Below are 14,606 nucleotides of genomic sequence, written 5' to 3'. Positions count from 1 at the left end.
CATAGCAAAAGCTGCAATCGGATAATCTTATATTTAGGTTTCTTTACTGTGTTCTTAGATCTTCAGTAAACTTTTTTCCTTTTCGTAATTGAATTGGAGTACATAGCAGTCCGAAAGGAAAATAAATATATCAATATATATTGAGTCCAGAAGGAAGAAGTGCAAGAATCCAGGATAGGTTACATGCGCATGCAAGTTATCATGGAGTCTCTCGCCTGCACTGAACCCCTTATAGGGTAGGGTAGGCAGAGTTCGCTGACTGGTATACAAAGCCGTTTTATGACTCCCAGTTTACAATTTACCAAGCGGACGCTGTATGACGTTTATGAACAGGCTTCTTAAATAAGATTTAACAACGTTAATTTTGATTAAATTCTTCTGTTTCATCGTCACTCAATACTTCCCAAAACTTATGTAAAGGACCATGTTACCCTGAATGAACATCTGATTTATTTTAATATTTTTAACCTTCTATTATTTACTCTTTTCAAAGCACTTTTCATCAAATAAGAAGGTCCTGCCTCCGCTAATTTGTTCAAATGCTCAGACGCGGGGGTGTTTGAAGCGAGTGCTCAGTAATTGGCTAGACATGGTCAGACGTAAACAATTTTCTTGTGCTTATGCGGTGTTTTGTTTTCACACGAACGCAAGAACAAGCTCAAGAAAACGAAAAAAAAATTGATCCTTGTGCTAATGCTTGCGTCAAAGCCGTTTTCACGGTGAAATGAGAGCTGTTATGCTTGTACTTGTGCTTGCGTCAGTATAATGCCGAAATGTCGTCTCAAAACAACAGATTTTTTACCATGGGTTCGATTCCCATCGGGAACTCAGATATTTTCCTTTCTCCCATGCACGCTCTTGACAAATAAACATTTCATCTTTATCATTAGTAGATATTTTCATCAGTTATGCCCTTGAGCGTTGCGTGTTTCGCACTTGTCAAAACATTATTGCCGCGGTTATGCTCTTTATCATGACCAGTTAATTAATTGAGTGGATGATGATGGCTTTGGTGCTAAAATTTTCTTATCTTTGTGACCAGCTGTAGTACAGATTAAATGCGGAAAATAAGACAGCTCTCTGTAGGTCGAGGGTGGCGTGAATGTTTTCATCATTTTATGAACAATGTCTGATTATACTTCTGCATAACTTTATTGCATTGTGGTGCCACATATCATGATATATTTGGCGAAGATGGCGTCGCTCGAAACAGCGATAGGAGAGATTTCTCCTGATCTTGACAAACTTCTTAAAGACGTTTCAAGTGAATTAAGCCCTGAAGAACTCGAAGTTGCCGTTTCGTCTATTAAAAGAAATTTTAAAGGCAAATTTGAAGATCAACAAGAGCGAGATCTATATTCTTGTTTGCATTTATTTGCCACTCAAGGTCTCGTGTCGGAGGACAATCTAACTTTGTTAGAGAGGTTTTCAACTCCGAAAACAACCAAGAAGGAGAGCATCCAAGAAAAGATCCAAGGCTTCAAAACAATACGCCAGCGAAAGGCTGTAAAGACAAAAGAAGATCTAACTGGCAGAGTTCACGACTTAGAGAAAGTTATGACAAAGCTAACAACAGGCAGTTCGAGTGTTGTGAATTTGTATGGATCAAGTGGGGTAGGCAAGACAACGCTAGCCATTAAAACTTTATCAAAGTGGCCTGGCAGAAAATTTAAAGTCGACTTTAGAGGAATAACTGAGATGAAAAGCGTTCACTTCCACGTTCTAAACGCTTTAACGGAATCAGAGCGAACGGTCGTAAGCTATGAAGCAAATCCAGTCATCGGTCAAATACAACAACTGATGCAAAACGACGAAAGCGACATGCTGTTACTTCTAGATAATGTTGACCAGTTTGCGGGGGGAGAAGGAGACGCTGCCAAGGACCAGAATATCAACTTTATGACGTTTCTCCGAAGACTTCAACGTGTTCAGGGAAAATCAAAGTTGAAGATTTTGTTGACTTCGAGAACTGCGATTCGTCACGGTGATTCTCTTGTCGATAATTATGAAGTTAAAGCATTAGATAAAGCGGTCTCAAGTGTACTACTTCAAACCTATGGAAATCGTAGCCTCGAAGAAGATCAAAGTCGGGATAAGTTGGTACAAATGTGCCGAGGGAATCCCCTTATCCTGAACGGAATGGCCGCCATCTTAAGGCAGAAGACAGCAGATGACAAAAAGCTTCTTGAAACCATAGAGGAAGAGGCAGTGATCGGAATCCCAGAAACGGGATTACCTCCGACAGAGAAAGTTACACAGGAGAGAGAAATATTTGATTACAAAAAGGAAGGGATTGACAAAGAACAAGAGAACTGCTTGAGAAAAATGTTTTTCTTCCTGCCGAGTGAAAGGCTAAAAGAGAGTGCCGTTTCAGTGTCGTTATGTGGCCGCCCTTTCTCTGCCGAAGCAGCCGCTACCATCCTCGGGGTGGACTTGTCGGAAGCTGTTATACAGCTGGAGGGCTTGCGAAATAGCATAGTAGTATCGGTTGACCCAAAGGCGAAGGTCCTCTCCTACGACATTCATCCGTTGATGCGAAAGTTTTTAAGGAGCATCGGTAACAGCACCGTTTTCATGAAAGATTACCAGAAGGCAAGAGACAGGTTTTGTAACCTTTTCATGTCCAAACTGAAGGATATTTCAGCTCTTTTGGACAAAGAATACATCACAGCTTTCAACAGATTTGAACTTGATAAGCCAAACTTTGAACTTGCCTTGAACATTTCTTTGAAGTCAGACCACCTTCTCCTTCCAGTGGAACATCATGACCGTATCAAGATTTATTATCTCTTAGAAGCCATGCTCTATCAAAAACAGCAAAGGAGCATTTTTAACTCTTGGGCGGAAAAGGCAGAGGAGGATGGAAAGGAAGGTAAGACAAATGTTCAAGGTTTTCAGTTTTAAGAAACTGTTGTGCAGCGTCCGCCGTCGGCGAGAGAGAGAGAGAGAAACACTTAGTTGATTGTAAGTTGGTAAATCGCAGTAGTGAATTTTAAAAAGCTGATGTTTCGAGCATTACCCTTCGTCAGAGCAAACGTTTTACATTTACGTTAATGAATTTCCAGTTGATGATCAACTAGGAAAAATGTTACCGATTTATTTACTGATTGGGTAGACTGTTCACCGTTCCCCTACTTTTTCCGTGAAGTCGTAGAGATCGATCGCCATCTTGGTTCATGAACGTGAGCGAAAAACTGGGGAGAGTGCAAAATTCGCACCTCCAAGCTGCAGACACCCCGCATCCCTACCCACGGGGTTTTTGCACTCTCCCCAGTTTTCTTTTGCGTTCATGAACCAAGATGGCGGCCCGTCGGACTTAACGATCGATCTCTACGACTTCACGTCTACTGATTGGGTGATTTTTTGGAGATTATTAATTTATGCGTCCCAAATAATCCAAAAATGAGAAGCAGAAAATGATACATGACTCTTACCAAGAAAAAAAGAAGAAACAAACAATCATTTCATGTAGCAAACACGTTTGAAGATATGGATGATGTGCTATGGGCATGGAACTGGCTTTTTAAAGAAATCTGCGACAAACATGCACCTCTAAAAAAGATTAAAATCCGAAGCAAGAGCGCACCGTGGATTACAAATGAAATGAGAAGAAAGATGAATTACCGATACAAATTATTCAAGTCTGTTGTGGCTACTAAAGACGAGACTGCCTGGGCCAGATACAAAAAAGTCAGGAATGTAATAAACGCCGACGTAAGAAAAGCGAAAGCAAACTTCTTCCGTGAAAAAATCGAATCTGCGAAATCCACTGCAGCGTATTGGAAGATTCTCTCCGATGCAACAAACCCAAAGAGAAGACCTCAAATTGGGCCTCTAAAACGACACGATAACACTCTCGCTGTTCGGGACGAAGAAAAAGCAAACTTGATAAATGCTTTTTTCGCAAGCATTGGTGAAAATCTCTCAAGGAACCCTGCAATCGCCACAGAAAGGGATGACAGAGATGCAACAACGATACAAACGGTCTCTAACATTCAAATCTCGGAAAAGCTGATATCGAGCAAAATTAAAGCCCTAAAAACTAACAAAGCCACGGGACCAGACCAAATAACTCCTAAGTTATTGCGTATAGCTGAACCAGAAGTTGTTCCACCGCTCACCTAGTTGTACTCGCTAAGTGTTGAGAAAGGCAATGTTTTTGACCAATTGAAGACGGCACACCTATGCCCTGTTTTCAAAAAGGACGACACGACTGACACGAGTAATTACCGACCCATCTCCTTACTCAGTGTACCAAGTAAAATTCTTGAATCGTAGAACTTGTCATGGATAACGGTCTACTCACTGACAAACAATGGGCTTACCGCAAGAACCACTCGACCCAACTATTGCTGGTTCATCTCACGGAATGTTGGAGGCAAGCCCTTGACAGAAATTTAGTGGTTGCTACTGCCTTCGTGGATTTCAAAAAGGCATTTGACTGTGTTTCCCATAAAATTATTTTATCTAAACTAAAGCATAGATTTGGGATCGAGGGACACCTCTTATTTTAGTTGACGGACTACCTGAATCAAAGATCGCAGATTACAGTAGTGAACTCTACCCAGTCAAAAAAGCTGAAGGTGACCTGTGGCATTCCACAAGGATCAGTCCTAGGTCCGTGCCTGCTCAGCCTATATACCAACGACATGCCAGACGCCGTATCTTCGGGCACCCTATATCTGTACGCTGACGATACAACAGTCTACTGTATCGGCTCAACTATTGATGAAGCCTGTAGTCTTCTTATATTTAACAAAGCACTTAATGAACTTAACGAATGGTGTGTTACCAACTCCCTTACACCACACTCTACAAAATGCGAGGCAATGCTGTTACATAGAGGTTCTTTCATTGGGCCACATCCTCTCATCACAATTGGCTCGACTACAATCTCATGGGTGCACCACACAAGGCTGCTGGGTGTCATCATAGACCATGAGCTCACCTGGTCGAAACACCTTTAAGATCTGAAAAGAAATTTCTCCAAGAAGTTAAACCTGCTGAAAAAATGTTCATTTTTGAAAAGAAGAGCTTTCCTCGACCTTTATTTCAAAGTCATACTGCCGTCTGTTACGTATGGCATCATTGTCTGGGGGGGGGGGGGGGGGGGGGGGTTGTAACAACTCTGACCACATACAAGCACTTGAAACATTGCATCGCAGGGCAGCGAGAATAGGCCTTATTCGTATTCCCCGACGGCCCTGGGACGAGAGCCTTCTGAACATGAATGCGAGGCTCATGCGGGGTACTTTGCTCAAAATTGCAAAGAAAAATGGAAATCGAATGGAAAATTGCGACTGGGTTGCCGAAAAACCTTACAAATTGTAAACGCTTTGAGGATCTAGAGCTAGACGGTGACCTGCGGGCTAGAGGGATACCAGTGTCAACCAGAAATAATTAGAAGATCTGGTAGAACTGACCAAGAAGGCTAACAAATTTACACTGAATCGTCGGGAACGGTTTCGAGTCAGCAATACTTGCGAAGTAAACTTCAACACCAGGTTATGTTTCCAGCTAATCTGTTATGTTTATTTTCAGTGTATATCCGACTTAAGCGAGGGATTAAACTTCCTTGATGCTAAATTAAATTTGATCACGCACACATATCTCAGTAACAAACGTAAACAAAAGCTAGCGCTGTGATAACTTTTTTCACTGCAAGATCATGAAATGAGCGTGAAACGATTAACAGCATCACCTGAGCCAAATGAAAATCTAGCCTTTTACTCAAAAATTGCGTGTAGTTAGCTCCAAAACGAATTTGTAAATTGCTTTGTAATTTAGTGAGTTTTCCGATCTTAATGTGCGTGCGAGATTTTAATTTGAAACATCCAGTTCTGCTTCAGACTATTTTCGTGGAAGAATATTAAATGATCATTAAATTATCGATATTCTCACTTGACAGAGCTGAGAAAATTATCTTTTATTCGAACATTCGATGATTTAGGGGCGAAAGGAATTTGGAAGTTTAGATCTTGTGATTTTGCCAGTTTGCTTGAACCGGCGTTCGAGAACATTAATTAAATTTACTATTTCTCTTAAAGACGTTTCGCAGCAGCGCAGAAAAATAGCAGTCAGAGTGTGAAAGAAATCAGTTCAGTGGAATTAAAAGCTATTCTTTTAACTAAACAATGAGAGCATTTAACAGCAAAAGAATTTATAAATAATTAATGCACCATCATTTCGTTCAGTTGTTTTTGTCCATATGCCGATCAAAATATGAAGTCAATACGCAGCATGCCTTCAGATATTTATTCTTACTTTTTTTTAAATAATAGCAATACAAATCTCTCCAAGTTAAGTCTATTGCCTCTGGCAAGTCGGATGTACAATCAAAACAAATATTAACAGATTGGGGTTATTGCCATGCGACTCGATGACTGACTTGCACTACCCCGATTCAACTACTTCAAGGAAATTTGTTAGTCTTCTCGGTCAGTTCTACCAGATCTTCTAATTTTTCTGATTGACCCTGGTATCCCTCTAGCCTGCAGATCACCTCCTAGCTCAAGATCCTCAAAGCGTTTATAATTTTTAAGGTTTTTCGGCAACCCAGTCACAATTTGTCATATGTTTCTTTGCAATTCCGAGCAAAGTACCCCGCATTAGCCTCGCATTCATGTTTAGAAGGCTCTCGTCCCAGGGCCGTCGGGGAATAAGAATAAGGCCTATTATCTTCAACTTGTCATGGGACACACCATCGGATACGGTGATGGAAATCACTAAGTGGGACTCAATACTCGATTTATACAAACTCAGTCTTATTAAGCTGTTTTACAATGTTGTAATCGAAAAGATTCCTAAAACGATTTCAATTTAGTAACGTGGAGACAGGGACCCTACAACCTAAGAGGACACAAATAAGCGGTTGTCCCACGATTTTCAACGTCCTTTTTAAAGAACTCAATCCAGCACAGAGGTGCAGTCTTATGGAATTTTGTGTCAAGCTACTTTAATAACGCTACCAACCACAAGCAGTTTTGCAAAAAAGCGAGAATGGACCCCATATTTAAAAAACTTAATTTCAGCAGTTTGTCGATCCAGACAGATCGTGATTAAATAAAGGTTTATTATTATTATTATTATTATTATTATTATTATTATTATTATTATTACAAGTGAAACCAGTAAAAACAATATATAATTATATATTCCATAGAAAACAGGAAAATGTGAAAAGGTTAAAAAATAGATTAGTCTGAATAAATCTGCAGCTTACAGTACTTTTATAAGTAAATGCCTACATTGTGCGGTTCCAGAAAATTTGATACTCACCCCAAGGATGGTCAATGGAAATTCTGAAGGGGAGGGAGGGCGCAATAGCCCAAATTTTTAAAATAAAGTATGAAGCTAAACTGAAAGTTCCAGGGGGTCGGAAGGATCCAATCTTGGGGTAGGTATGGATATTTTTGGAACCACACATTATAATTAAACTGCCATTAAGGTCTGGACACACTAGGCGACACGTCGCTGCAACACGCCGCGGCGACAGTCGCCTAGTTTGAGAGCGCGTCATGTATTTTCGCCATATTGAATATGGAAAACTAGTTTGCATTCCCCCTCTTCCAAATTAGCTGTTTGTGCACCAAACAAACACCTTGTTGCAGCGACTTAGTTGTAAGCAGTACACATGGAGCGACTTGTCGCCGCGACCTGTCAAGTCGCATAAGTTGTCCCGACCTTTACACTATTGAAGACACTTAAGCCTGTGCTAGAGTAAATTTATGGTCTGCGATAGTAATTTCGTAAATTTTCGTAATATTTTCGTAGAATACCCCGCCATTATTCATCTGCTCCCGTGGTCCACAGTCCGCAGTGAAATTTTGTTGTTAAGTTATATTTCACTCATAACGCAGTCGGCAGTCATGCATTCCATTCATCAAAATTGGATTTAATTGTTATAATTGCCTGCCACCGCGGTCCACAGTCCCATAGTGTTTTATTTGAAAATAATACAAAGTCTGCTAATCGCCTGCCACCAGGGCCCGTAGTCCCGTAGTCGATTCTAAGAAATGCTAGTAAATGTTATAATCGCCTGCCACCCTGGTCCGCAGTCCCGTAGTGGATTTAAGAACAGTAGATATCCTGAACACAATATAAAGGCTAACTGCAAGCAACCAAATCGCAGTCCGTAGTGTACCCAGAATTCTACATGTTAACAATATATAGTGTTGCCCTTACAAATATAGATAGCTAACCGTGAACAGGCTAACCAAAGTGCATTTTAGGCTAACCGAAATGAATAAGTAGGCCTCTCTAAACACAAAACATTCTGTCCCATGTGTTCACTATGGGACTGCGGACCACGGTGGCAGACAAGAAATGCGTGACTACGCAGTGGCAGGCAATCTAAACACCAAACTTTTTGTGACGGACCGTGGACCGTGGACTGCGGTGACATTAAAATCAGTTCAGCATGAAATAATTTTTGATATTTGTATGGTGACTGCAGACTGCGGTGGCAGTCATTTCAGTTATGCAAAAAAGTGCCGGGGTAATCTACAATCATGCCAAAACAAAATAGTTTTGTCATGAACCCAGAATGGTTTCAAAACTTACATGTAATAAAGTGTCAGTATTCACATGTAGCCTTATCTGATTGGGTTCTGGGATGTTCATATTACATATAACATAGCTATAAATGTCACTAAAGTATATTCAGGTTTAAACTGGCAACATGTGGGAATCAATCATGTGACAATTTTATTACATTAACACAATGTGTATTTTTGAGTTCATTTTGACTAAGAGAAATGTCATTGCACTCTTCAAGTCACCTGTAAATAGAAACAAAACAAACAAAAACTGTTTATTTTGATGAAATTGCTATTTTTCCATCATGCAGACTGTATATTGAATGGCCTTTTTCAGTGTGTGAAAAAAAAACTGACTGCTTTCATGTTGGGCTAGTGGATTCAATAATTTTTTCCACTTGCCAGATAGCCAAATGACATTTATGGATTTTTATTTGTTGTTGTTGATCTTTCCAGAGAAACATGGGATTTTGGGCAAGCATATAATGGTTTCACCTTGCACAGTCTACCTGGGTCAGGCCAGGAAGAAATCAATTTTCTTTGCACCCTTCCTTTCATTAATCATAATTTTGCAGAAAAAAATGTCAGTCTTCATCTGAATTTTTTACATTGCTAGCTGTAGTTTAAAATGCTACTGAAGGCCATCCAACAACTGAAAATACATGCCTTAAAAAATGTCAAACAGCTTTTTTATAACATAGGCAAATGTCTGGTCAAAAAGTAGATCTTTTAAAAATGTCTCAGGTAGTAAATGTGTGAAGAGAGGAGGATGGGAATTGCTGAGATTGGCTAAAGAGATCAATAACTGCCTGAACTTGTTATAATCCATAGTTTAACTCACCAGCAATTCAGAAAGTCCTCAGTTCAGAATTCTGTAAATCCTGTTTACAAATTAGACATTCTAATAATCCCACAAATTACCTGTATACAACAAAATGTAAAAGAAACGTCAATCTATGTCTGGCAATACAATACACATCGTGGTAAGATAGAAATTTAAACTTCAGAAATGGTCTCATTTATTTCTTTGCGGCCGGAAATGACCACATGGTCAATATTTTGACAAACATTTCCTCACGTATAAATAATTAAAGGATGCGATTCTTATTAAATTGAAGTAGCTTAACATTCAGATGACAAATATAAATAACAATTACATGCCTCGACGAACTGAGTGACATTACATGTACTATGACACTATCGCCTCAAAATCTACAAGATCTTTTCGGCTTTAATTCCAGTGAGCTAAGACCAGCTTAGTTTTAGTACGATTCTATCTTTAGCACTTTTATTAATCTTCACATAAACGCCGAAGACATAAGCTTAAGCCAGTCTTCAAAATGAAATTATAGTACAATGAGAAACGCTTACCTGAAGTCTCTGTTAGAAATGTTTGTGCGAAAAGCTTCCACCGTTTCTCCTCATTCCATATTCTTCTCCAGTATCGGGAATACAAATAAAGGATATCGAATACCCTTTGTTTCGGGACTCGTGATCGCGTCAAGAAGAAAGAACATTGACAAAACTATCCTATTCGCTTTTTTCACGATCCCATAATACATCTTGTTTTATTTAAATAACCCCCCAAAATTTTTGCATAAGCATTGTTTTCAATTTCTCTGGGGACGATTGCACGTCACTGTAAATCCCAAGAGAAATTGAAAACAATGCTTATGCAAATATTTTGGGGGGTAAACAAGATGTATTATGGGAACGGTGAAAACAGCGAATAGAACTCGAAATTGCAAAATCAAAACACTAGATCGACGCCATTTTGAAAATGCGCCCGCAATACGGACCGCGGGGAATCCGCAAGCAGGGGGGACTAGGGGGGACACAGCTTAAACTCTCCCCAAGCGCCACTCCTATGTCTGAAAGAAATTACATTCAACCTCGCTCAGAGCAATTACAATGAAAAGAAACTGATCATGCTATAATAAAGAGCATACACTCAAGCCTTTGGCAAAATTTTCTTTTATTTCAAATGCAAATGGTCGTTGAGTAGGAAGCCAACAAACTTTTCTATTGTATTTTTTACTACCGTACTTTTTCACGAAAAAGTAATAATGGCCATTTTTCAAAACACTATTTAAAAAACTACAACTTTGCTCAAAAAAATCCTAAGAGAGAGGTTCTAGTAAAGTTTTCAAGCGAATTTAAAAATGTGATCCGTTCTGGTCACGTGACCGATGACGTCATAACAATGGGACTAATTAAAAACTACTTCACATATAATTATCTACCAACATGTAATTTCTTATTACCTCGCATTTAATGCAACGCCAGATACGCACTTGTACCCAGACTCCCATTTTTTGAAAATTGTGCATAGCTACCTTAATTTTGATATTTTGTTCGGTACCTGGGCAGTTCGAAATGCCTCACACCAATGTGCTTCAAACTGCAATGACTGCTTTTTTAGTAATAAACTATTTTCGTCACAGTGAGCAAAAACGAACTTCTGAGCAAAGTCACGTGACTAATGACGTCATCAACCTACGACTTATACAATAAGTAGTTTATGGTAAGAGTTATTTCTATACGACGTACTACTCCTGCTGACTTCAAACTGACTAAGTTATTTGGCATTGACGATTTTTCAGTTGCAAAGGATTTTGGGAAGGTTTTTATTATAATTATATATTGTTTTTATAATTATTATTATTAGTATTATTATTAGTATTATTATTATTATTATTATTATTATTATTATTATTATTATTATTATTATTATTATTACATTCAAGATACTTCACGGTGTAGCGCCTAGGACCAAGTCTCTGTCTTACCGGCCTCACATTATCACCTACGCCGTAACAATAGTTGTATATTGTTAGAAAGACCTCGGCTGAAAACGAAAAAGACTTTGGGAGATCGCGCGTTTTTGATAGCTGCCCCATTCTTATGGAACAGTCTTCCTCTGCCAATAAGACAGGAAACATCCATCGAGTCTTTTAAACGTTCTGTTAAAATATATTTATTTAGAAAGGCTTTTAGTTAGATTTGTTATTCATTTGATTTAATATTGTGATTCTTAAATTTTACTATTCACTACCATTCACTATTACTCTGGAAATTTTAATATGTAAATATTGTAATTTTAAATTCATTTTTACTGTGTAACTTTTTTAATTTAGTTTAATAATAATTATTGTAATGCGCTTTTGAATATTTTTATAGAAAAAGCGCAATATAAGTATTAAATATTATTATTATTATTATTATTATTATTATTATTATTATAATTATTATTATTATTATTATTATTATTATTATTATTATTATTATTATTATTATTATTATTATTATTATTACGTATTGGAAACTCACAAAATTCAGGGTCCCAAAGGGGTTTAGGGCTCCAGGGCTCCGGGCTAAAAAATGAAGGGCTCCAGGGCTCCAAAACAAAAATGTTAAGGCTCTAGGGCTCCATAAAAATTTGCTTCAGGGCTCCAGCCTCCACTGTGGTCTACAATTTTGATATATACATATTCCTTTTTTAACGCTGAATCAAATCCGCATATAAAAAAAGTCAGCAATTTTTCATTTCAAACACGAGCTTCTGGTTAAGGTGTCTTCTTGTGTGGTATTGTTTGATGTTTCATGTTATTTATCAGTAGGATTAATAATTAATCACGTTAATAAACTCGAAGGACATATATCGATGGAGCAGCTCCATTTGACAGAACTAAAAAAAGATCATCTACATCTACATTTTATTAAGTCGGTAAAAGTCCATTCGGATATCACACCAACGTCTTAACATAATTACAGTGTTAAGGGCTCCAGGCAGTAAAATGATCGGGCCCCGGGCTCCAACGCAGAAATTTCAGGGCTCCAGGGCCCCCGTCTTTGGGACCCTGAAAATTAGAATAACGCAAAGAAAAACATACTGTTATTAGAAAAGTGCTGTCCCACAAAACAATGAGTTCCACGATTGCCTTTTCATCTTACTCCTGTCAGTCCTGTCAGTTGGACCCGTTTGTGTGCGTGTCTTTTTTTTCGTAACAGGGCAGAATTGTTACTTGATTGTTACTTGATGCATTTGTCTTTATTTTTGTGTGTTTGATCGATTTTTGATTTATTGATTGATAGATCGATGGGAGGATTGACGAATGAGTGTATGGATTGATCCATTGATTGATATCATTATTTGACTGACTGACTGACTGACGGATTGACTGACTGACGGATTGATTGACTGATTAATGATTGATTGATTGATTGATTGATTGATTGATTGATTGATTGATTAAAGAAGAACAGCACTTGCATTTTGCCTGAGACAGCTATGAAATTGGTTTTAGCATTTACTCCATCCTTATCAAGGTGTGTAAGACCCATTTGTGCTGAGAGACAAAATGACATTTTTAAGTACGTTTAAGAGAATTTTAAATTACTGTCCAAATTTGCGGGTTTTTCAGGATTTAACATCCTTCTTTTGTCTACTACAAAATGAATTAGCCATTGTTTGTAATGTTTTTCTATGAAAATGCTATTTCGTGATTTTATTGTGTCTTTTGCTTTATAAGGATCCTTGCTTCGAGCAGAATTGAAATGCCAAGAAGCTTTACAGGTCCTTCATCTTGAAGGATGGGAGAAAGCTTTGGAAGTACTAAAGATGGCAGATGAGTCACTGAAGACAATACACGAAGAAACCAAAGGCATCAAATTCTTCAGGCTTACTCAAAGCTCTTACCTCTATGTTCAGGGTGAAGTTTACTACAGAGCAGGAAAAATGGCAAAAGCACTGAAGATCTTGCATCAGTCATTGAAGATAATGGAAGATCTTCTGCAGAGCCACACAAGCACCTCCAGATGCTTGAATGCCATTGGGAACTGCCACAACAAGTTAGGCGAACATGATGAAGCGATAAAGTTCTATACCAGAGCTTACGAAATGAGGAAGGAACTCTCTGGTTCGATGAATCACTTTGACATGCCATTTTTCAAAGGTCAGATCGGTACAGTTTATGAAGGGAAGAGGGAATTCCACAAGGCTATCGAATGCTATAAAGAGGCCTTAGAACTCGCCAAGGAGCTCAAAATTCCAGGAATGCTAAACACAGCGATGTATAACAGAAGCATTGCAAACTCGAACGCGTGGCTGAGAGAGTTCGACGAAGCATACCAACATGCAAAGGATGCGTACGAAATTAGGAAAGACATTCTAGGAAACCATCCGTCGACTGCTCGAAGCGCCTTTCAAATGGCGGAAATTTGTCGAAGTTTAGAGGATTTTGATGAAGCGGAAGAGTGCTACGCAGAAGCCTGGGAGATTGAAAAATCCCTGGGACAAGGAAACCACAGCGAAATTATGGTCAGGCTCGTTCAAAACTACGAGGCGATGCTTAGAGGCGTGAGAAAGGAAGCATTTCAGAAGGAATGGTTTGAGTTTTATCTTCGTTATTGGGATGAAGAAAGAAAATTCGAAGGATTCAAATTTTCATTGGCCAACAAGAGAGTCATTGATTCAATAAACGAACAACTCAGTGACTTTGGTGATAGGCAGACGGAGAAGAAGTATCAACGAGAAGCTCTTTGGTTCTATGAAGGGGCATGGAATTCCCCAGACACCAAAAAGCTACCGCGCCAACAGAGGGAAGACATTTTGCAAGATCTGTTAAGATTTTGTAAAATGCTCCGTGAGAAGGATCTGGTCAAAAAGTACGAAGCCGAGGCGTTTAGATTTTATGAAAAGCTGTGGAAAAAGAACAAGGAAGAGGTGACGCGACAAGACAGAATCGACATTCTCACTTTGCTTCGAAACTACGCTTCGTCATTCAAGGACGAGAAGAAAGCACAGAAGTACGGGAACTTGTTAAAGGTAAGCAACGTTTTTTGGCGTTCTTTTGGAAATCCGCAAATCTGATTGGCGCGATTCCCACTGTTTTCTATTCACTGATACTGACACGATCGCACGGTATCGCCCTTGACAAATTGTAGGTTTTGGACTACAATCCTTAAGAGTGTCTACTGAAACAATGGCACTACTCCTCGTCGTTTTTTTCTAATTCAAATAATTATATACAAGTCTTGATAACCGAAGATCAGCCAATTACTAAGTCG

The 14,606-nt window shown here is 38.8% G+C and overlaps 1 protein-coding gene and 1 long non-coding RNA gene across 2 annotated transcripts in view; one reads left to right on the top strand and one right to left on the bottom strand.

Moving 5' to 3' along the window:
• The first annotated feature begins 1,194 nt into the window (after nucleotides 1-1,194).
• Nucleotides 1,195-14,606, top strand: part of LOC144665654 (uncharacterized) — a 32,171-nt gene continuing 18,759 nt past the window's right edge. Inside the window, exons 1-2 of the mRNA XM_078526924.1 lie at nucleotides 1,195-2,872; nucleotides 13,070-14,364. Coding sequence (XP_078383050.1) covers nucleotides 1,195-2,872; nucleotides 13,070-14,364 — 2,973 coding nt within the window. The remainder of the gene's footprint in view (nucleotides 2,873-13,069; nucleotides 14,365-14,606) is intronic.
• On the bottom strand, nucleotides 8,686-10,363 carry LOC144665844 (uncharacterized). Its single transcript, XR_013573076.1, has 4 exons — nucleotides 10,262-10,363; nucleotides 9,909-10,074; nucleotides 9,379-9,458; nucleotides 8,686-8,780 (listed from the first exon to the last, which is right to left on the bottom strand). It is a non-coding gene; the product is annotated as an uncharacterized LOC144665844 (long non-coding RNA).

This window comes from Oculina patagonica, chromosome 9 (genome assembly GCF_052425735.1).
Source record: "Oculina patagonica isolate OP01 chromosome 9, crgOcupat, whole genome shotgun sequence".
In the NCBI taxonomy this organism is placed as follows: domain Eukaryota; kingdom Metazoa; phylum Cnidaria; class Anthozoa; order Scleractinia; family Oculinidae; genus Oculina; species Oculina patagonica.
The sequence above is the reverse complement of the archived record's forward strand: the minus strand, read 5'-3'. Positions and strand labels throughout refer to the sequence as shown.